General features: G+C 37.8%; 1 protein-coding gene across 1 annotated transcript; it reads left to right on the top strand.

The window, feature by feature from the left end:
* The first annotated feature begins 6,267 nt into the window (after positions 1–6,267).
* Positions 6,268–8,407, top strand: LOC145129792 (cytochrome P450 CYP72A219-like). Its single transcript, XM_079064600.1, has 5 exons — positions 6,268–6,574; positions 6,692–6,912; positions 6,996–7,240; positions 7,326–7,710; positions 7,831–8,407. The coding sequence occupies exons 1-5, from the start codon at positions 6,301–6,303 to the stop codon at positions 8,254–8,256; spliced, it is 1,551 nt and encodes a 516-aa protein (XP_078920726.1). The 5' UTR covers positions 6,268–6,300; the 3' UTR covers positions 8,257–8,407.
* The last annotated feature ends 14,885 nt before the right edge of the window (positions 8,408–23,292 follow it).

A 23,292-nucleotide genomic window follows, 5' to 3' on the forward strand; every position in this document is an offset into this window, starting at 1 on the left:
GATGATTATGATATATGTAGGTGGAGTCTAGACCGACCGTTGAGTACGAGACATACTTGCTTTACCGACGAGGTGAGTCTTCTCACTATACTTACCTGAGTGGTAATTACTGTACGACCGGAGGGTCTTATCTGAGTTATTGATAGGAGGGTCTTATGTGCTTACTGAGTTATGTGATATTATGCATTCTGTCTTTGTGATTTATGCTATATATTATTGTGTGCCTTATTGAGTTAGGACTAGAGGGTCCAAACTGAGTTGTGAGACCGGAGGGTCTTCACTGAGATATTGGACTGGAGGGTCCAACCCGAGCTGTGAGACCGGAGGGTCTTCACTGAGACACATGACCGGAGAGTCCTTATCGATATATAGCCATGAGAGGCTAATTACTTTTGTGTGGTATTTTGGGAAACTCACTAAGCTTTGTACTTACAGTGTTGTGTGAAATGTGTTTCAGGTACATCTCAAGATCATTGGAAGGCGCCGGCATGATTGTACACACCAACTAGAGATTATGTTTTGAGGATTCTGGGATATTGTCAAACATTTTATTGTCTTGTGTTTTGAACAACTTATAAACTTGGGTTTGAGAAATATGAAACAGTGTTTTGTGTGGTTTTAAAAATGAAAAATTTATTGGAAAATTTAGAGTGTTACATGAAGGCCAACAGACCCAGGGCGGCCCGGATAGACTAAAGGCCTGTGAGATGGACCGGTCAGGCCGAAGGCTCGGAGAACGGTCCAGACAGGATGAAGGTCCGGTGCGGCGATCCAGACATGCTGAAGGTTCCGTATGCGTGTTGTTGCAGTGATATTTATGATTATGTATTGGGATGGTATTTTGGGGGAAACTCACTAAGCTTTGAGCTTACACTTTGGATTATGCTTCAGGTACCTCAGAGGAACGCAGGAAGGCGAAGGCGTGATCATGCACCTCCTCATGTTTTTGTATTATGATTTTGGGATTTCTCTGATGTGAAACTTATTTTGAATACAATTTGTAGACAATGATGGTTTTGGGTTTGTTTAAAAAGATTAAAATTTTCAAGAATTTTTTGAATGTTACATACACTTACATAATGGTACCGGTGTTACCTCATGTATCCTTGCCGGAGAATTTGTTGTCTCTATTACTTTAGGTTTCCCCACCGAGACTGAAACCATAAAACCCGATGGAATCGATCGTAAGAGAGGCAATAAATTTTGTTTGTGGATAAAGTTTCCGACTTTACATTTTCTCCCAGTAACCGGTAACACTCCCTAAATCATCTATTCACCGTCGATTTAAGACAATCGTCTTCTCCGGACAAACAACCATAAGTAAGCTCAGTGTTGTTGTCCTCTAATATTACTACTAAACTCCATCACGATCTATATATAAGTGATGACCCCTTCTATCTGTTTACACAAAAACAAATCAAAGACATATACAACTAATCACTCCCCCTTTTCTACTCACAAAGGTGATATTTGGTGTTAGAACACGCTAAAATTCGTTTTCAGATACTGCCTACTAGGTGCTCGATCTAATGCTCATGAAACCCATTCACAAATCGACAACACTGATAGCTCCAAGAAATTGCATCACCATGTAGAACATTTCCATGGTTAACGATAGTTTTGTTGCAAATAAAAATCTGAATGTCACATCTGTATTGATATGCCCCCTCCTTGAGATTTAATCACACCCATTACAGTCAATACCAAAATGTAGAGAAACAAGAAAGTTGTGATGAACTCTGGGATACCAATTCTGTAAAACGACCATGACGACAACTCGCGTGGCTCAAACAATGGCTCCAACAGTGGCTCCTTGTAGTCTTTATCGGACCAAGAGATTTGACGATGGCAGGTCTGCAGGGTTATTTTTAGGAAGAAGATGTTGGTGTGGTAATCAGACCTGATTTTGAGGAAGAAGATGATATAGGTTGCTGGGTTATTTTTATGTCCATGATGTGTATGTGTGTGTGTGTGTGAGAGAGAGAGAGAGATCATATTTTAATTTAATAAAACATTAATTTAAATAGAAAAAAATTGGGAGGGCATATTAGTCATTTCAATTTACTAAGGGACCAAATCTGCAATGAAACTAGCTCAAAAGAACCACGAAGCCAAAAAAGTCGAGGTTTGGACTAAACATCAGAAAAAATGAATACCATAGGGACCATTTTTACTATTTTGTCAAAAATTAATACCTTAATATCTTTGGGATATCTCCAGAAAAGTCCCAATATTTTGGGCAAATTTTTAATAAAGTCCTAAATTTTATTTTTTAAATAAAAAAGTCCTGACTTTTTCACATTGTGAATAGAAAAGCCCAAGAAACCGGCTAATTTATTCAGTTTAGCCCTTTTTGACCTGTTCAGCAGGTCATGAGACCAAATTGTTAATTTTTCGAAAATAATGAGACTTTTTTGTAGATTTCGTCAAAATTTTTATATAATGTATAAACATATTTTTTACATATCTATATCTATTTTTACATATTTTTGTATTTCTTATTTTTTATATGTATATATTTACGTATTTTTATGTATTTTAAATGTATAAACATATTTTTTTTACTTATTTATATGTATTTTTAACCATTTTACATATTTTTTTTATGTATTTTTATGTGTTAATTTTTATGTATTATGTATTTATATGTATTTTTATATATTTTTACGTATTTATGTATTTTTTTTAAGCTTTTTATATAGATGTTTATGTATTTTAAGTGTATAAACGTATTTTTCACGTATTTATATCTATTTTTAAGTATTTTACATATTTGTTATGTATTACGTATTTATGTATTTTTTTAAAATTTTTTACATAGATGTTTTTGTATATTTATGTATTTTAAATGTATAAACGTATTGTTGTACATATTTATATATATATATATATATATATATATATATATATATATATATTTAAGTATTTTACATATTTTTTGTGTGTTTTTATGTGTTTTTTTATGTATTATGTATTTATATATATTTTTGCATATTTATGTATTTTTTAGTTTTTTTATATAGATGTTTATGTATTTTCATGTATATTAAATGTTTAATTGTATTATTTTTACGTAAAAAATATATAAACACGTAAAAATAATTTAATTAAACATTTAATATACATAAAAATATATAAACATCTATATATAAGAAAACTAAAAAAATACATAAATACGTAAAAATACATATAAATACATAATACATAAAAAAAACACATAAAAACACAAAAAAAATGTAAAATACTTCAAAAATACATATAAATACGTAAAACCATACGTCTATACATTTAAAATACATAAATATACAAAAACATCTATATAAAACACATAAAAAATACATAAATACGTAATACATAAAAAATATGTAAAATACTTAAAAATAGATATAAATACGTAAAAAATACATTTAGATATTTAAAATACATAAACATCTATATAAAAAGCTTTAACAAATACATAAATACGTAAAAATACATTGAAATACATATAAATACATAATACATAAAAATACATAAAAAATATGTAAAATGGTTAAAAATACATATAAATAAATAAATAAGTAAAAAAATACGTTTATACATTTAAAATACATAAAAATACGTAAATATATACATATAAAAACATAAAAAATACACAAATACGTAAAAATAGATATAGATATCTAAAAAATATGTTTATACATTATATAAAAATTTTGACGAAATCTGCAAAAAGGTACCATTATTTTCAAAAAATTAACAATTTGGTTTTCTCGATCTGTTGAACAGGTCAAAAATGGCTAAAGTGAATAAATTAGCCGGTTTCTTGGGCTTTTCTATTCAAAAGGTGAAAAAGTCAGGACTTTTTTATTCAAAAAATAAAATTTAGAACTTTATTAAAAATTTGTCTAAAATATTGAGACTTTTCTGGAGATATCCCTAATGTCTTTAGCGGCTAAAAAAAGTTGGTTAATTCATAAAAGAACATTTAGTGGTATATATTATCATTTATACGACACAATCTATATTCTTTTAGTTGCATTCTAATCATTATGTCACTAATATATGTGAATATTAGTGGTTTATTACCATTAAATCCATTAAACGTATTATAGTGGCATAAAAAAAATATGTCATTAAAAGTGTATGCTACTAAATGTCATTTTATTGTAGTGATACATATGATATTTCACAATTCAATCAATTTAAAAAAGACCTAAAGTTAGGGATTTATCAATAGGTAATGTTGCACCAATACCCAACCAAAGGGCCACTGCGGTACCAGTCAAAAATACGATTGTCGCTACTGGACGACGAAATGGATTTTGGAATTTATTAACATTTTCTAAAACCATTCATCTCAATTTTTTTGTTACTTGAAAATATCATATTGACAAAATTTATTTAATTTTCATGGACAAACTTGAATTTAAAAATGTATTGGACAAATTTGCCTTTATAACCTCTTATGTGTTTTGCCACATGTAGGGCGTACATAACCGCCAGTTTCCCTTGAGAAAATGGCAACAAAAACTGGATAGAAATACATTGCTATTCTGGAGTGTGTACTGAAAGTTTGTTACAAAACTGAACAGAAATACTTTGGTGTTAATTGACATCTCATCTAGTCCCACCTTTTGCCTTGTATCTGAATATTAATGAGCAGAATATTAATGGGCTCTGCTGATGCTGATTCCATGTGCAAATGATTAAAAGTTCGTATTTATGTTTTTGGTGACCACTTGAGTATCACATATTTGAGTTTTTTATTTGCTTCTACTGCATCCTTTAATATCAAATTGGTATTTTTCATTTACATCTTGAAGTCATACAAGTTGGTGCTCTGGCCTACTTACACAATTCAAACTTCATTGCTTATTTTGGGAAAATGTAGTTATTGGACTCCTTACTCTAGTGACATTGTATAGTTTATGCTTCATGTTTTGGTGATGTAACTTCTTTACTGTTTGTACTTATAGCACTTTTCCCCGAGTTCACTGCTAGTTATTATTATTTATAAAATGTGTTATTCTAAAAGACTTAGCAACTCCATAACATGATCTTGATGTTGTCATAGGACTCCAAAAGACACCTTGAGTGAAAAGTAGTACTTGCGTCGTTTGGTTTACTTAAATTGTTTTTTTCCATTATCTACTATGTGTGAAATGTTCATGCTCACCGGTTGCAAACTTGTAATTTTTTTTTTTTTTTTTTTTGATAAATCTTGCTTTTTTTAATAAAATATAAAGACACATCAAATTAGATAAATTGCATATAATATGGTAAGATTATTTAAATAGAGCGTCTTTAGATGCCAAAGATAAAAGATATAGCCAACGTAGTTGCTGATAAACGAGTTATATAACCTTATAATTTGTCTTGACCAAAAATAGCACATTCAAATAATAGATATTTTACATATACACCACACAGAAAAAGACGCAAGAATCAGTGGAGAAAAATGTTGGGATTTTCTTCATAGCAAGGTGAACCAGTCATATTTTATTGTTGTCAGCTTCTGCTAGCTTTTCATTTTTATTTATAAATTTTCTTGTTGTTTAAAAAAAGAAAATTTAGAATATGTGGCGTATGAGGGTTTCAATTGTCACTTTCATCTTTGGACGTCTTCTAGAACAGGTGGCTTATGTCGGTTGATCTCTCTCCACGTCTCCACTGAGTGCTTATCATCCATCCTTCCTCTAGCGTCGATATAAATTATCAGGACTGCAGGACATATAAGGTTCTTGTATGCATGGACCCATCAACTTTCGAATTTGTCCACTTGGATGCCCCCAATCTTCATTTTTTTCTCACTTGCCCCCTTAAATCTCATAGGCTTCTAACATAAGATAGTAAGCTACGTACATCTAAGAAAACCCACTTGACTTGTATATATATGCAACAACCATTTACAGCTATGCAAAAGAATTTGCACTGTACTTTATTTTAAGAATGTCATAACTCATAAGTATTAATTAACTTTAAAGTTCAGAAACAAAAATAAGTTTTTATTGATCCTTTGAATCAAAGGCCATCATTAGGCTCCGGATCACATATTGGTGTGTTATATATTGTCCATGCCATCGATACGATCTTTGAGTGTCATACAATCGTTCACATTATAGTCAAGTGCAAAGAGTACTATCTCATTCTTTTACTTTTAATAACACACGGGGGATCTCATGGAAAATAACAAACACATGAGGGGTAACCCGTAGAATTTACTATAGAGTATAGGGGAGTTAAAGTGAATATCGTCTATCAATAAGTATCCTTTTTCTCCTCCTCACATTGACAAGATTCACACTGATATCCCCCAAAATGGAAGTAAGTAGACTATGGTGTGGGATGGTAGTCTTAGCAATATTGGTGTGGTATGCATGGAGATTTATAAATTGGGTATGGTTGAAACCAAAGAAGATCGAAAAATGTCTAAGAGACCAAGGCCTGAAGGGAAGCTCCTACAAATTCTTGTTCGGAAACTTGAAAGAGGTAGTTAGCATGTTAAAGGATTCCAAATCTAGACCCATAAATCTAAATGATGAAATTGTTCCCCGAGTAGTGCCCTTTGACCATAAATCCATCACTACTTATGGTAAGCGTTTTGGTTTTCTTTTCATTGGGTGTTTGTTATTGTGGAAGTTAAACAATTGTGCTATATGTCATTGTGGCAAATAATCGAAAGAGATTTTTGTTGTAATTAATTTTGTAGGGAAGATTTGTTTCACATGGATGGGGCCGAGACCTGTGGTGCATATAGCTGAACCTGCTATGGTAAAGGAGGTCTTGGGAAATAACTATCAATTTCAAAAGCCAAGAGGAGGAAACCCTTTAATAAAGACACTAGCGGCAGGTCTAGCAGATGCTGAAACCGATCGATGGAGCAAACACAGAAAAATCATCAATCCTGCTTTTCATGTCGAGAAGCTCAAGGTTTGGTTTCGTTTTCTTATGTCTCCTCAATACCCCATGAATGTTAAAGAAACCACCAGTCTGAATGATAGTTATTTTGATAGCATATGGTGCCTGCAATTTATGTTTGCTGTGAGGAGATGATCACTAAATGGGAAGAAGGATTTAAGAAGGAAAGCTCGTGTGAAGTGGATGTGTGGCCTTATCTTCAAACATTATCCAGTGATGTTATTTCACGTACTGCATTTGGTAGTAGCTTTGAAGAAGGGAAGAGAATATTTGAACTACAACGTGAATTAGCAGAGTTAGTCATACATGCTATACAATCAATCTACATTCCTGGATCTAGGTATCTTTCCCAAAAATATATTATAATTAACCTAGTATTACTTTTGATAAAGAAACGATTTGATTGATCGAAAACAAATTTGTAGATTTTTGCCAACGAAAAACAATAAGAGGATGAAGAAAATTGACCAAGATGTGAAGGCTTCCATAAGGAGTATCATTGATAAACGGATTATGGCAATGAAAGCTGGGGAAAGTAGTAAAGATGACTTGTTGGGCATACTTTTGGATTCTAATTACAAAGAAATTAAACAACATGGGAATAGGAATTTTGGGTTGACTATCGATGAAGTTATTGAAGAGTGTAAGCTTTTCTATTTTGCTGGACAAGAGACCACCGGAAATTTACTTGTTTGGACAATGATCTTGTTGGGTAAGCACAAACATTGGCAAGAGCGAGCCAGAGAGGAAGTTTCACAAATCTTTGGGAAGAAAAAACCAGAAATCGATGGATTAAATCGTTTAAAAATTGTGAGTCTTTTCATAACTTGATGAAGTTAATTGATTAAACATCCGCCTATAGTGCTATTGTTCTTTGATAGATTTATCTTTCTTTAGGTTTTAAAGGTGTTTTAATCATGTGTATTGCAGGTTAACATGATTCTTCACGAGGTTCTTAGACTATACCCACCAGTAGTAGCACTAGGACGAATGATCCACAAGGAAACCAAATTAGGGGGCATAACGCTACCTGCTGGAACGTTCATCCAATTGCAAACTATGATTTTGCACCATGACCATGATATATGGGGTGATGATGTGAATGAGTTCAAGCCTGAAAGATTTTCTGAAGGTGTCTCAAAGGTGACTAAGGGACAAACATCGTATATTCCTTTTGGTGGGGGTCCACGCATATGTATTGGATTAAATTTTTCTTTGATGGAAGCGAAGATGGCTCTTGCTATGATTCTGCAACACTTTTGCTTTGACCTCTCGCCATCCTATTCACATGCTCCACATACGGTTGTTACTCTTCAACCTCAATTTGGGGCTCATTTGATTTTGCAAAAAGTCTAGAAGATCTGTATTTAAGCACAAGTTTTTGTTGGGGAATTTCGTATTGAGGGCTTGTTGTATATCAAATCACATTACTTGGATAGTGATAAATTAATCTGTTTTTAACACTTTCCTTATAAATTATTTGTACGCTACGCTTGGATTTCACAAATGGATTTTTTAATATGTGCCCTAAGAGCACATATAAGAGTATTAATTAATCACAATTATTACTATAATTAAATGTGAAATGCATTAATTATGGAGATTATTAATGAATTTTATATTTAATTATGGTAATATTACTTATAATTAATGTGTTTATCATTTAATTATGGTAATAATTGTGATTAATTAATACTTCTTATATGTGCCCTTACGACACATATTAGAAAATCCTTTTCACAAATATTTTGACAACATAATATTGATCGCTAATATTCTTAGGCACAAGAAGAATAGAAAGAATCAGATTCGTTTTGGAGTTATCTAAAATCCCGTTAATCTCACAAACTGGAATATTATACTCAAGAAATGTATAAGAATGGCAAAATATAGTTTGGCAAGTTATTTTCAGTTATTAGGAAGTTCCAACCCATTTCTTTTCCAGAATTTGCATAGGTTCGCAAGTCGGCAGCGTAATGAATCTGCATGTCATCCGTCCACAACATACCAAGTTTGCAGGTCTGCAGCTCACCGACTCTGTAGGTCCCAGTGTCATCAATTATGTTGGTCTACACACGGGCACCATAACTTCGCACCACCGACACCATAACTTCGGTGGTGTTCGCTATACCACGTTTTTTTTCCTTAGTCTAAAATCCAAATTTTATAACTAACTCAACACTTTCGAACTTTTTTTTCATTGCATTCTAAATTGCTACCTCTAGACCCTAATTTTTCATCTAATAGGGGATCAAACTCGCATTATACAAGTGTGGACTTCACAACATTTGGCTTTTTTTAGAGCATAGCTTTGATTCTCTCTAAAACTTGTATAAAATCAAATTACACTTAACTGACCACTTGGCATTTTTTTTAAGATCAGAACTTTGATCCCCTCTAAAACTTGAATAAATTCAAATTATAATTAAATGACAAGTGATCTAAGATCACAAACATTCACCCTAATATGGTGTAATTCTTAACTTTGTATAGACAAAATAAACAAATCAAACTTACGCATAAATGAAAATGTTAAATCGATTGAATTTCCACTTTAACATTCCAAATATATGAGAATTGAGGTATCCTAATCGATAGAACTTATCAACCCATTTGAATACATTAAGATAAAATACTCAAAAGCATCATATCTAATATAGTTATCAATCTGTTGACAAATTTAGTAAGCAGGGTGTCCTTATCCATTCATGATTACAAAAATCCAATTCCCGACTTTTTGAAATGCAACCACACTTCAAGATCACATAGGTAATTCCTTAATTAATATTAGTGGTTGTCGAGGCCAGCAAAATAAATATCCTAAATATTACATACTAAAATAGTGCATAGTGATAAATGGTTCGTATCCATGAAGATTGCTTCAATTAATAACTATCAAAATCTTATTGTACAAATACTTGTGAAATGAAAATAAAAATAAAAATCGGGGTTTTAATCTTTTGAGTTGTGTAAAGAAACTAAAATTAAACTACGACTTTGAAATTATAATTCAATAAACACAAAACTTTGATGTAAATCAATAAGAGAAATATGGTTGACTTTAACTTTCATCACATTAACAGTTAGTTAATTATCATTAGATATTACGGTGCAAGGCTTATGGTTCAATTTAATTTGACTTTAACCTAGACATTTCTTAGTTAATAAAATAGCTAGAGGAGCTCATAACATATTTTCTTAGTTAAAGTCACAATTTCCATTAAGCATGTAATTAGTAAAAGTTAACTACCATTAAGAATTAAAAAGTCACCAAATCCAAGTAAGTAAAATGCTTTCACTAGCATATTAGAGAAAATATTTTTATGATTGTGTGAAGTGTAAATCAACACAAGGACCATTTGTTGCTTACTAATTTCAGAATTCGTTACTCATTAAGAAATTAGTCAACTATTCACCAAACGTATATCCAAACTCATTAATAAAGATATAAAGATGGCAAGATGTTCATATGCAAAATACTTTCATAAAAATCACCACAAATTCATAATAATCTTCAAACAACTAAGTATCCATGTATTTCACCAAAATCAACCAAAGAAAGTTTAGCCTAGCATGGCTAAACTTAAGAAACTAAAATAAAAGTTAGAAGTACTAAACATATATCAAGATATAAGGATGAAACGATGAATGTAACATCCCAAAATTCAAAACCAAAAATTTCATTTTTAATTAAGTAATTATGAGACCATTAGTCTGAAAACATTCATAGTGTCATTCCATATCAAAACCAATATGTCAATAATCAAAACATGTCATAATAAAACATCATCAGAGTATAACTCCTAAGGATCTCATGTGCGGAAATCATGGTGTGATGCGCTGCGATCATGTCGGCTCCTTTCCATTCGAAGAAGAAGTACCTGAAACCAAAACCATAAACCGTAAGCATGAAGCTTAGTGAGTTCCCCTATCATACCACATACCATACAATAAACATATTGCCAGGCATATCTGGGTGCCTGACCTACCCTGCTGAGCATATCTGGGTGCTTAACCTACCCATGTCAGGCATACCGGGGTGCCCGAACTACCCCTGTCAGGCATATCTGGGTGCCCGACCTACCCTGCCAAGCATATCTGGGTGCTCGACCTACCCTGCCAGGCAAATCTGGGTGCCCGACCTACCCTCCGGTTTATTTTAACCGATTACCGGGACTATTTCACCCTACCACTACCACATAATAACATAGCATAACATACTGTCAAGCATATCTGGGTGCCCGACCCACCCTCTTGTTTAGCTCAACCGGTTACGGAGTCTAATCCACCCCTCCTACCACTATCACATAATATCATAGCATACTATCACATAAAGCATAACAGATATTGGCATACCAGACAGTTATCACAAAGACAATCATCTCTACTATAAACAACTACCAGTGGGCCGACATTGGTGCCTTCAACCCACTCATACAGGAAGGTAACTCACCTCACACTGCTAAAGTCCTACGGACAAAACTCTAGCTGCTGGATTACATATTCCCGAACTGTCAACATCAAAACAACACCCAATTAATAATTGGGTTCCAATACACATCCGTAAGTCCGTGCTTAGGATAAAAGACTACTTTACCCCCAACCTAGATGGATCCAAGCCCAAGGCCCAAGCACACACTCTAAAGGCCCAAAACCAATCAATGAACCAAGGCCCAACATATGGCCCAATTTTCCAAATTGGGCCCAAACCCCACACATGACCTTACTTTAAGGCCCAACCATTTATTCTAGTCCAAACACTTGGCATTCCGATGGTCCAATATCTCATAATCATCAAGGCCCAATTATGGCCCACTTAAGCCCAATTTTCTAAATTGGGCCCAAGCCTTCCCAATGGGCCTTATCCTAAAGCCCAACAATCTCCTTAGTCCATAAACCTATTCCTACTTGGCCCACGATGGCCCACAACAACTTGGTCCAAGAAATGGCCCAACAAGAACCCAACCCTAATTAGGGTTTTGCACATGAAATAACGATTAGGGTTAAGTGTTCTCGCTTAACCCATTAAGGACTTAATCCATTAAGTCCATCACTCTATTAGGACAAATATACAATGTAATTGAACATAAGTCATACTTAAATCAACTGGTCCAAACGCATGTCCCGACAATCCAAAACTAACATCTTCCAAAATTAGGGTTTTCTAAACCCTAATTAGGGTTAATAACCGAAGCACATGCCAATTAGTCAAACGGTTAGGCTTTTAGGTCAATTAGGGCTTCATTAGGTAAACTAGGGTTTCATTAGGTCGAGCACCACCCACTGCCACCTCGGGCGGTGGTGGTCGACGGCGGCACACGACGGCAGCCACCACCTCATGGTGGTGGTTATGGTTCTAGTCTAATCATGTCCAAGCATCCCAGAAGCAATCCAATCAGACGCAAATGCACACCGACACCCAACACGACGGCTGGTGGCCATAGAAGGCAGCATGAGGTGGTAGCCACCACTTCACGGTGGTGGTGACGGGTTTTCCTTGATTAATCTGGCCAAACATGAATCATTCCACATAACCCCATAAAAACGACACTTAAACACAATAAATCACACACACAGCCACCGCCACACGACAGCTGGTGGTGGCAGAGTGGTGGTACAAGGTGGCAGCCACCATGGTTGGAAGCCATGGTGGTTTTTCTCATTCTCCGGCCAAGTAACACTCGCCAAAGGTATTGAAACACCCATACACCTAAGGACAGAACACCCACCACGCAACAGCACATCGGACATAGAGGAGGAGGACGACGACGGAGAAACTAGCTACAGTTGCGACGTCGGCGTCTGTTGGGCAGGAGGTGACGAAGGGCGATCGGAGTAGCGTCGGTGACGGAAGTGGCATGTCTGTAGATGGTGACAGAAGGCAAAAGAAGAAGAAGACAGCGGGGAATGGCGATCACTCGATTTCGCCGGAAGGGAAGGGCAGCCGCAATGCTCGACAGCTCGGTGCAGCAAGGAACGGAGATGGCTGCATTGGTGGTTCACAACAGCAAGTCAATGGCTGTCGGGGAGGCTACACGTGGCGGCGGCTGAAGAGCACTCCAAGTGGTGGCGGTTGTGAGAAGAATTAGGGTTAGGGTTGAGGGTAATGATCCTTAAGATGGGAGGAACGACCACCGGGTTCAAGTCCCGAATTCTAATCAAACTTTGGTCCATTTTTCCAAGATCAGTCCCTCCTTACGAGATTTGTTTTCAATTTAAATCCAAAATTTTCCTTTTAGCCCCTGCCTCTATAAATCCTTTCATAATAAGTCCATGAAAATTACCAATCATACCCTGGCTTCTGAAATGCTTTTCAAATTAAATCCATACCTTACCAAACAACCCTCAACCTTCAAAATTCTTTACAAACTGGTCCGGAAATTACACTCTTAACCCCCAAAGTCCAAATTATATCATTTAACCTCCAAAACCAACGCCTTGCTAAATTATTCCGAATTTAGTGCTACTATGCATATATGAATTTTATCTATTTATTTATTTAATAAACGGAATGTTAAAATTCTCCCCCACTTAAATTAGATTTCGTCCTCGAAATCATTCTTTACCATTCCCAACATTCCAACAATCTAAGCAACAAGACCATAACCTCAAGCATACCAGATCCTTCACAAAGCAACCGAAACCAACCTTCACAGGGTTCTAAAATCCGAAGATGAACGAAATCCTTGCATCAAGATCACATTTACTCAATCTGAAATCCCAAGTCTCGACATGGTCTGACTCCCAGACAGACCGCCCATATAGAATCATTATAGCTGAATCCCGCTCCCTTATCTCCCAGTTAACTACTCAACTTCTGATATTCAAGATTCCCATTAGGAACAAAATCACTAACCATTTATCCCCTGCAGAACACTTATACTTGACAGAAGGCTCATATAATCCTTCGAGTATGAGACTCATCCCTGCAACGGTTAGACTAATACGAGAGCATCACAACAGGGTCAAATCAATTACAATGAGATTTTTAAATCCCGTTGTGAGTGTCTTAGCATTACTCAAGCAATCAGTTATCCATCCATACCTGAAATCCTAAAAGACTAATATTGCCCGAAACAGCGTGTTGTCACCTGACTGCTTTCCAAAATCCACTGAGGCCTTCCTGGTCTCAATTCGTCTGCTAGTCATTTGAAATACCGAGTTCCTACCTGGTTACTGAGCCAAAGGTTCCCATACAGCCGCCCCTCGCGACTTCCGAACGAAATCCTCATCTGTCAATAGTTGCCACTAGTTATCTTGCCATTGAGGCTCTAACGACCTCCTGATCCAACCGATCGGGTCCATACGTCGAATCCTGGCGTCACCAAATCCAAAGCTAAAAGTGACTGCTACAGGACTAAAAGGTAGCCTTATATCACAAACAACCTTATACGGTCCATTGCTTCCTTGATTCCATGACTGTAGTGGCGTTTCTACGGTCTTATCACTGGCTCAACCAGGTCTAATTCATCTAGGGAAATCCGTAAACCAATCTATGGATTTGCCACGCCCTCACTGTTGCACCCGAACTGGTAGGTACTCTTGTTCCTTTCGCGATCTAATAACAGTCACATGCTATCTACCAACCTAGTGAATGATATGGTTACAGTCTTAGTCTTACAACACTCTAGTACTATCTTTCAGCCTTGTGAATGCTACGGCTACACCCGCAGACTTACAACACTCTAGCACCATCTGCCAAATTTGTGAATGCTACGGCTACACCCGTAGACTTACAACACTCTAGCACTATCTGCCAACCTTGTGAATGCTACGGCTACACCCGTAGACTTACAACACTCTAGCACTATCTGCCAACCTCGTGAATGCTATGGCTACACCCGCAGACTTACAACACTATAGCACTATTTTCCAACCTTGTGAATGCTACGGCTACACCCATTGACTTACAACACTCTAGCACTATCTGCTAACCTTGTGAATGCTACAGCTACACCCACAGACTTACAACACTCTAGCACTATCTGCCAACCTTGTGAATGCTATGGCTACACCCGGAGACTTACAACACTCTAGCACTATCTGCCAGCCTTGGTCCTACCACCAATCCAACTATACCCATCCAGGGACGAACACACACTCGACCTAACACTCAACTGAACTTGAGTCCTAACTGGACCTCTAACCTAGTCCCCGAAACCTCTTATACGATGCCAAGGAAAGCGTGAACTAAATGTTGGAACGTTTTCCAAACTCCCAACTCACCCAATCCTCAACCTAGACGGCTACTCGACCACCTTCCTCCCTGACGGAGATGCGAAACTTATCCTAGTTTCACACCTACTTCTGCTCCTGAATACCTGATCGATTCTCCCCCACTTAGATTCGACTAAGTCTTCACAACACATGAAAATTGGAGGATTCCCAATCCTTCTTACCCTCCAACGGTCGATCTGCTGAAGACCAGGCTTACCCTTGCTAGTAATCCATTACTAGCCAATCTCAACAATTACCCAACTCCTGGAATCCGGAAGAATACATTTGAGACCTTAAACAATCCGATAATCCAAATCACCTCCCATGATACCATATCAATTCCTTGAGTTCTTATTCCGACGACTAAGAACCATAACTTTTGCTATGTACTGACGAACCTCTACTCTAATTTCTATCCTCAAGGAATCATTGAACTCTAACCGACTTCAGTCCACGCGAAGGTATGATTCCCTCGACTCATACAATGATCAAACAACTCACGCAACTGACACCACCATCTTCATGTTACCACTCCTTTCCTAGCAACGGTAGTGCCTGGAACTCCCAAAGTTCTTCAATAGAAAAATGTCATTCGTACCCGAACAGATGATGGAACCACCAAACCCTGGCTTCACTGCAGAACTACCCCGCTAATTCCTGACCCAAGATCCTCCAAGCAATACTCCTGAATGATTCCTGACAAAGACCCGGAAATATAAAGGTACATACGGGACATACCTCGCAAGATGCGTCCATCTGGAGATTCATCAAAGACTTCTCGGCATGCAGAATGGTATATGGCAATCCTTGACAACCCAGATGATAGCCGAGAATCGACCTGAGATCTTACTTACTCGAACTCAATCAAAATATCCAAGTGATATAATTTCCCGGGGTCCACCTTGTAGTAGCAGAGGATAACGCACCTGCAAACGTCTGAAGGAATCCTGACCACCTCCTCCTGAGTTACGTCGATCATCCTGAGGACATGGTGCAAAACTCCCTTCTAATCCTGATGACAGGAAATAACAATAGGATCCTCCTTCCTTAAGGATTCTAAGAACCCACACTTTTTGGGCTCCAGATGAGCCCCTAGCTGCCCCGTGACAAATCTGAACCGAAAGGCCCCGAGACGACTATCGAGAGCTCCGAAAATCCTTTCCTTGGATGAACGAAAAACTACCAAGGTCCATTCCAAAACTCTGCGAGTAATCTCCGATGAGATGAACTTCCGCGATTGCGCATCGATTGTCCCAGGTCCTGCTCTTGAGTTGGAGCCAGAATCTGGACCCCATTCTTGAGTGCTCCAATTCAGTCTCCCGCTCTCGTGATCTAAAAATCATATCATTCATGGTCTTGCACCCTAACACACTTACCGGCTCAATCGCCCATGGATGAACTGCAGTAGCTGAAGCAACCTCTGCCCTAAACCGGGCTACAAACTGCTCCCAAGACATAGTCTCCAATTTCGTAAGCACAATAGATCGCACAATCAATCCTTGCCACTCGATACAAGAGATCCAATGCGAACCGAACCCTAACTCCTAAGGGGTAGGAACTAGTGCGGAAAACACTTCCCATCTTCTTAATCCAACGCGAACTTAAATCCCTGGCAGTCCTTCCACTAACTGGCTCACCACTAGAGCCGGGACCAAACCCTGGTCCTTCCTCATGTGTGCTCATCCTCACCTGGCAAAGGAGCTATTCCCATGATCAGAGCATAACCAATAATTATCCTTCCCATAAGCTTCTTAGATTCTCCAAAACTCTCACCGATTCGAGTATGGATCCTGCGCTTTCAGTAGTACAGGCCCAATACTACCTTCCACACCTATCCATACTTTCCTCAGCGATCCTCTCGGGTCCTCTAAATCACTTCGTCAAACTGATGCACCCAAAACTCACTAACCGCATTACTAACCCACTGACGCATATCCTAGGCTTTCATAGGTTCCCAAACCTACCCAGTCCTCAGCTGCTGCAGGATTCCCATTAATGTCTACTAGCTACCTCATGAATATAGCCACATGCAACAAAGATCAGATAATCCTTCGAGTAAAAGAATCAATTCTAGAACGGTTAGACTCAAATGAGAGCAGCACAATAGGGACAAGTCTGTCACTCTGAGATTATCCGGCATGTGACGCATATGACTTAGCATATTCACTTAGTATCTAGCTCACATTGCTAAGAATCCCATAAATCACAAAGCAAGCAACATTCAGACGATGGAAAATCTAACCAACATACTTCATCAAGCCATTCTATCCTCTAACCAGGAATCTATACTAGCATGTAATTCGAAGGTTCATACAATCAGGCATAGCCTAAACAGGCCATCCTATCACTGACTGATCAGTACTGGCATGCAGGTCTACAAGCTCATATAGTAGGCATAAAAGGCATCCTTCTTAGATCCTTAGCCCTAATCTAGCATGCAGTTCACATATTCATAATTCATATCATAACATAACATGTATGGGTATCTTGGGTAAGAATTATTTAAGCTCGGCTGATTGCACGCATCACACTCCTTGTTCTTTATTAAAAACCCTTAATTTTAATTTTAGAAAAATTTATTTTTCTTGTAAAAATCTCTCAAACCCTAGATTTGAGTCTAGACACACCCGAGAGTGTGTCCGAATCCCTCAAACCAGGGCTCTGATACCAACTTGTAACATCCCAAAATTCAAGACAAAAAATTTCATTTTTAATTAAGTAATTATGAAACCATTAGTCTGAAAACATTCATAGTGCCATTCCATATCAAAACCAATATGTCAATAATCAAAACATGTCATAATAAAACATCATCAGAGTATAACTCCCAAGGATCTCATATGTGGAAATCATGGAGTGATGCGTTGTGATCATGTCGGCTCCTTTCCTTTCGAAGAAGAAGTACCTGAAACCAAAACCATAAACCGTAAGCACGAAGCTTAGTGAGTTCCCCCATCATACCACATAACATACAATAAACATACTGTCAGGCATATCTGGGTGCCTGACCTACCCTGCTGAGCATATCTGGGTGCTTAACCTACCCATGTCAGGCATACCGGGGTGCCTGACCTACCCTGTCAGGCATATCTGGATGCCCGACCTACCCTATCAAGCATATATGGGTGCTCGACCTACCCTGCCAGGCATATATGGGTGCCCGACCTACCCTCCAATTTATTTTAACCGGTTACCGGGACTATTTCACCCCCTGCCACTACCATATAACAACATAGCATAACATACTGTCAGGCAAATCTGGATGCCCGACATACCCTCCGGTTTAGCTCAACCGGTTACGGGGTCTAATCCACCCCTCCTACCACTATCACATAATATCATAACATACTAGCACATAAAGCATAACGGATAGTGGCATACCAGACAATTATCACAAAGATAACCATATCTACTATAAACAACTACTAGTGGGCCGGCATTTGTGCCTTCGACCCACTCATACAGGAAGGTAACTCACCTCACACTTCTGAAGTCCTGCGGACAAAACTCTAGCTGCTGGAAGACAGATTCCCAAACTGTCAACATCATAACAACATCCAATTAATAATTGGGTTCTAATACACATCCATAAGTCCGTGCTTTGGGTAAAAGACTACTTTACCGCCAACCTAGCTGGATCCAAGCCTAAGGCCCAAGCACACACTCTAAAGGCCCAGAACCAATCAATGAACCAAGTCCCAACATATGGCCCAGTTTTCCAAATTGGGCCCAAACCCCGCACATGGCCTTACTTTAAGGCCCAACCATTTATTCTAGTCTAAACACTTGGCATTTCGATGGCCCAATATCTCATAATCAACAAGGCCCAATTATGGCCCACTCAAGGCCCAATTTTCCAAACTGGGCCCAAGCCTTTCCAATGGGCCTTATCCTAAATCCCAACAATTTCCTTAGTCCATAAACCTATTCCCACTTGGCCCACGAAGGCCCACAGCAACTTAGTCCAAGAAATGGCCCAACAAGAACCCAAAACTAATTAGGGTTTTTCAGATGAAATGACGATTAGGGTTAATGTTCTCGTTTAACCCATTAAGGACTTAATCCATTAAGTCCATCACTATATTAGGACAAACATAAAATGTAATTGGGCACAAGTCATACTTCAATCTACTGGTCCAAACACGGGTCCCGACAATCCAAAACTAACATCTTCCAAAATTAGGGTTTTCTAAACTCTAATTAGGGTTTCTAACCCAAGCACAAGCTAATTAGTCAAATGGTTAGGCTTTTAGGTCAATTAGGGTTTCATTAGGTTGAGAACCACCCACTGCCACCTCAGGCGGTGGTGGTCGACGGTGGCACACGACGGCAGCCACCACCTCCCGGTGGTGGTTATGGTTCCAGTCTAATCATGTCTAAGCATCCCAGAAGCAATCCAATCAGATGCAAATACACATCCCCACCCAACACGACGGCTGGTGGCGGCAGAAAGCGGCATGAGTTGGCAGCCACCACCTCATGGTGGTGGTGATGGGTTTTCCTTGATTAATCCGTCCAAACATGAATCATTCCACATAACCCCATAAAACCGACACTTCAACAAAATAAATCACATACACAGCTACCGCCACATGGCAGCTGGTGGTGGCAGAGTGGTGGTACAAGGTGGCAGTCACCGTGGTTGGAAGCCGTGGTGGTTTTTCTCATTCTCCGGCCAACTAACACTCGACAAAGGTATTGAAACACTCATACACCCAAGGACAGAACACCCACCTCACAACAGCACATCGGACATAGAGGAGGAGGACGGTGACGGAGAAACTAGCTACAACGGTGACGTCGACATCTGCTTGACAGGAGGTGGCGAAGGGAGATCGGAGTAGCGTCGCTGACGGACGTGGAACGTTTGTAGATAGAGACATAAGGAAGAAGAAGAAGAAGACAACGGGGAATGGCGGTCACTCGATTTCTCCAAAAGGGAAGGGCAGCTGCAATGCTCGGTGGCTCGGTGTTGCAAGGAATGGAGATGGCTAGTTCACAACAGCAAGTCGGCGACGGTCATGGAGGCTACACATGGTGGTGGCTGAAGAGCACTCCAAGTGGTGGCGGTTGTGAGAAGAATTAGGGTTAGGGTTGAGGGTGATGATCCTTAAGACGGGTGGAACGACCACCGGGTTCAAGTCCCGTATTCTAATCAAAATTTGGTCCATTTTTCCAAGATCAATCCCTCCTCACACGATTTGTTTTCAATTTAAATCCAAAATTTTCCTTTTAGCCCCTGCCTCGATAAATCCTTTCATAATAAGTCCTTGAAAATTACCAATTATACCCTGAGTTCTGAAATCCTTTTCAAATTAAATGCATACCTTACCAAACAACCCTCAACCTTCAAAATTCTTTACAAACTGGTCCAAAATTTACACTCTTAAACCCGAAAGTACAAAATATATCATTTAACCTCCAAAACCAACGCCTTGCTAAATTATTCCGAATTTAGGGCTACTATTCATTTATTTATTTTATTTATTTATTTATTTAATAAACGGAATAGTACAATGAAGTTCTTCAAGATTTCCCCCCCTCTAAAAGCTTCAAAATCTCCTTAGAAAACTTCAAATTTTGGATGTGCAAAAGTGTGGAAAAGAACCACACCATCCTTCCTCAAATAGCCAAGATTGCAATTTTCCGAAAATTTCCTCTACAGAGTCTTACATGGGCTGCGTGGGTGTTGCTACTGAATGGGCCTTTTGTGATTTGGTCTTTGAATGTTTTAGCCCATTGGCCCAATTTGCTCCTCATCAGCTGGTGGCCCACAGTTCTTTAAGTTTTCTTCAATTTAGGCCCAATTCATTTCTCTAAATCATCTATTAGCTTGTGCACTCGCTCAATCACCTAACTCCGCATGCTCAAATAATCCTCCATCTTCTTAAGACAAGCCCACAATTTCTTTAAGCTTCCATTTATCAATATGTCCACAATTCACATCAACTCCATAAATCATCAAGCCCAAAATTCCTTGTTGTCCTCTAAGTCCAATCGCTTCCTACAAGTCCCGAACGTCTTTGCTCCGCTAGTCTTCTAAAAATCTAAAACATGCTAAAAAAAACTATAAATTACCTAGTATAGTCATAAAATAACAAAAAGGAAAATATGAATGATTATTAACTAAATTATGAATTAAATATGCTAAAATAAACTATAAAAAGAAGTAAGTAAACTGAAACTATAAAATCACCATAAGCTTGAACCTTACTTGTTCAAAAGTAAGACAAGACTAAAATAAACTCGAGATGAACTAAGCTTAAAATACTAAGAAGGGTGGAACCAAAGCCCAAAACAACGTTTTCGGGTGAGTAAGGAGGGAAGCTCAGTCACAACCTGCATTGGAAAGTGCATATAAAGAAGAACCTATGTGGGTAGGGATAAAGTAGATGGTTGGACTCGATTGGAGCTCTTTTTTAAGTGTGCACTTATATCACAAAAAATGTGTATCTCGTTTGATGACTCCTTTCCAAATGTAATTAGGTTTTATCGCTCGACATCGTTGTAGTAGTCAGTTCACTTAGGTGTTGTTTTTTTTTCCTAAAAACCCACTTTTGACCACTCATTGTTGCGCCACGCAGCACACGCGCAACACTTGGACATTCGCAACTGTTTGTTTTTCAAAAGACTTCTAACTTAAAAACTGATGAGCGTGTATTGCGTGGCGCAGCACCAGACCAACCTCTTCACACCTTACTTTGACTTATTGCAGTAGTCTACAGACGTTAAAAAACAAATAGACTTTTTATTACATGTTGCAGCTGTTTGGTCCACCTCTTCTGCTACAGAAGGTTGCAGAGGTAGTCCATAGACTTGAGGCATTTTTGCTTCGAAAAAACAAACAACACCTTAGTGTTTACCTGAACCTCCCATAGCAATCCAACATGACAACCTTTCTAACATCACCAAATTTGTAAAAAAAGTATAACTCGATCTATATACAAAAAGAACTACCTAACAAATATATCAATCGATGGGTGACAAAAAATGTAACAAAACTTGTCCACTAATTGGATCGGTCACCAATCTAGAAAATTTTTGCAATTTAGCGTTGCTTTTAAAAAAAATGGAAAATTTTTAACAAAATTAAATTTTTATCAAATTTTTTGACTAAAAAAAACTTGGTTCCAAAACTCTGTGCACGAAACCTACAGATAACGATCCGAATGGTCTAGAATGTGAAAATGACCATAATGTGGAGCATAAGGCTGTAAGCTCCTATTCAAAAATTTTAATTTCAAAATGCACTGAAGACTTCTAAAATGATAGCTAAACACTCTCTAAAATCCTGAAAAAAAAAGATGAGTAAAAAGGCCAGATATAGATTACTAATCGGGGCAAGCACCAGTGCTTCATCCTAACTATTCAAACTTGATCATGAGTGATCCCTCTCTGTACTCTAGGCCATGGGGTATGAACATCCATTGCTATAGTATTCCCTACATTTGTTAGTATCACATGCATAAATCTTCATGAAAAATCCCTTTAATCTCGGGTCGTTGATCCCAAGCATGAAGTCCAAACTAGGGATGAAAGTGGGTCCAAACCCGGAAAGGATGGACCTGGACCCGGAAAACCCATAACTGGTTAACTGGATTTTGTAGGCTCGGAAACCGAACCGGTATATATGAACCGGTTCCGGTTCGGTTCTGGGTACGATAACGGGTAAAGTGGGTCTAGAACCAGAAAAACTTGAAAACATTAAAGTAGGTAGGGTGGAACCGGATAAAGTGGGTTTAGAACCGGAAAAACCAGAATTTTTTGGTCATTACTTACTAGTTAGTGGGTTGAACTTTGAAAATTTTCATATTGATATCCCGAATTCGGGGGACTATAAGTGATTGAATATAAACCCAAAATTGACAAAAGTATAGTCTAATATCATCTACAACCTCTAAACTACACTCTGCAAAAAACCGCATGTCAATTCGACTTTAAATGAATGAGATATACATGTTTTAACATTTTCACAGAATACAAAGTACATAAACAAATAGCTGAAATGTTGAAAATTTTTAGCTTTGATATTAGGAACAATATGTGCATTTTCATGGGTAACACATGACTCACATTTTTTATATAAAATGGGAATTTTGTTTAATACTTTTAATCTTGAAACAAAATCTGATCGAACCCTTTTGGTAACTTCACTCTTAAAATACAAAAATGCAG

This window comes from Lactuca virosa, chromosome 8, assembly GCF_052849685.1.
Source record: "Lactuca virosa cultivar CGN04683 chromosome 8, Lactuca_virosa_CGN04683_v6, whole genome shotgun sequence".
Lineage (NCBI taxonomy): Eukaryota > Viridiplantae > Streptophyta > Magnoliopsida > Asterales > Asteraceae > Lactuca > Lactuca virosa.

What these genes read in the sequence shown, in the direction of transcription:
- LOC145129792 (XM_079064600.1), top strand. Translation starts at nt 6,301, where the DNA reads ATGGAAGTAAGTAGACTATGGTGTGGGATGGTAGTCTTAGCAATATTG. An exon ending in ATCTACATTCCTGGATCTAG is followed by an intron (nt 7,241 to 7,325) that starts GTATCTTTCCCA and finishes ACAAATTTGTAG; the next exon opens with ATTTTTGCCAACGAAAAACA. An exon ending in GATTAAATCGTTTAAAAATT is followed by an intron (nt 7,711 to 7,830) that starts GTGAGTCTTTTC and finishes TGTGTATTGCAG; the next exon opens with GTTAACATGATTCTTCACGA.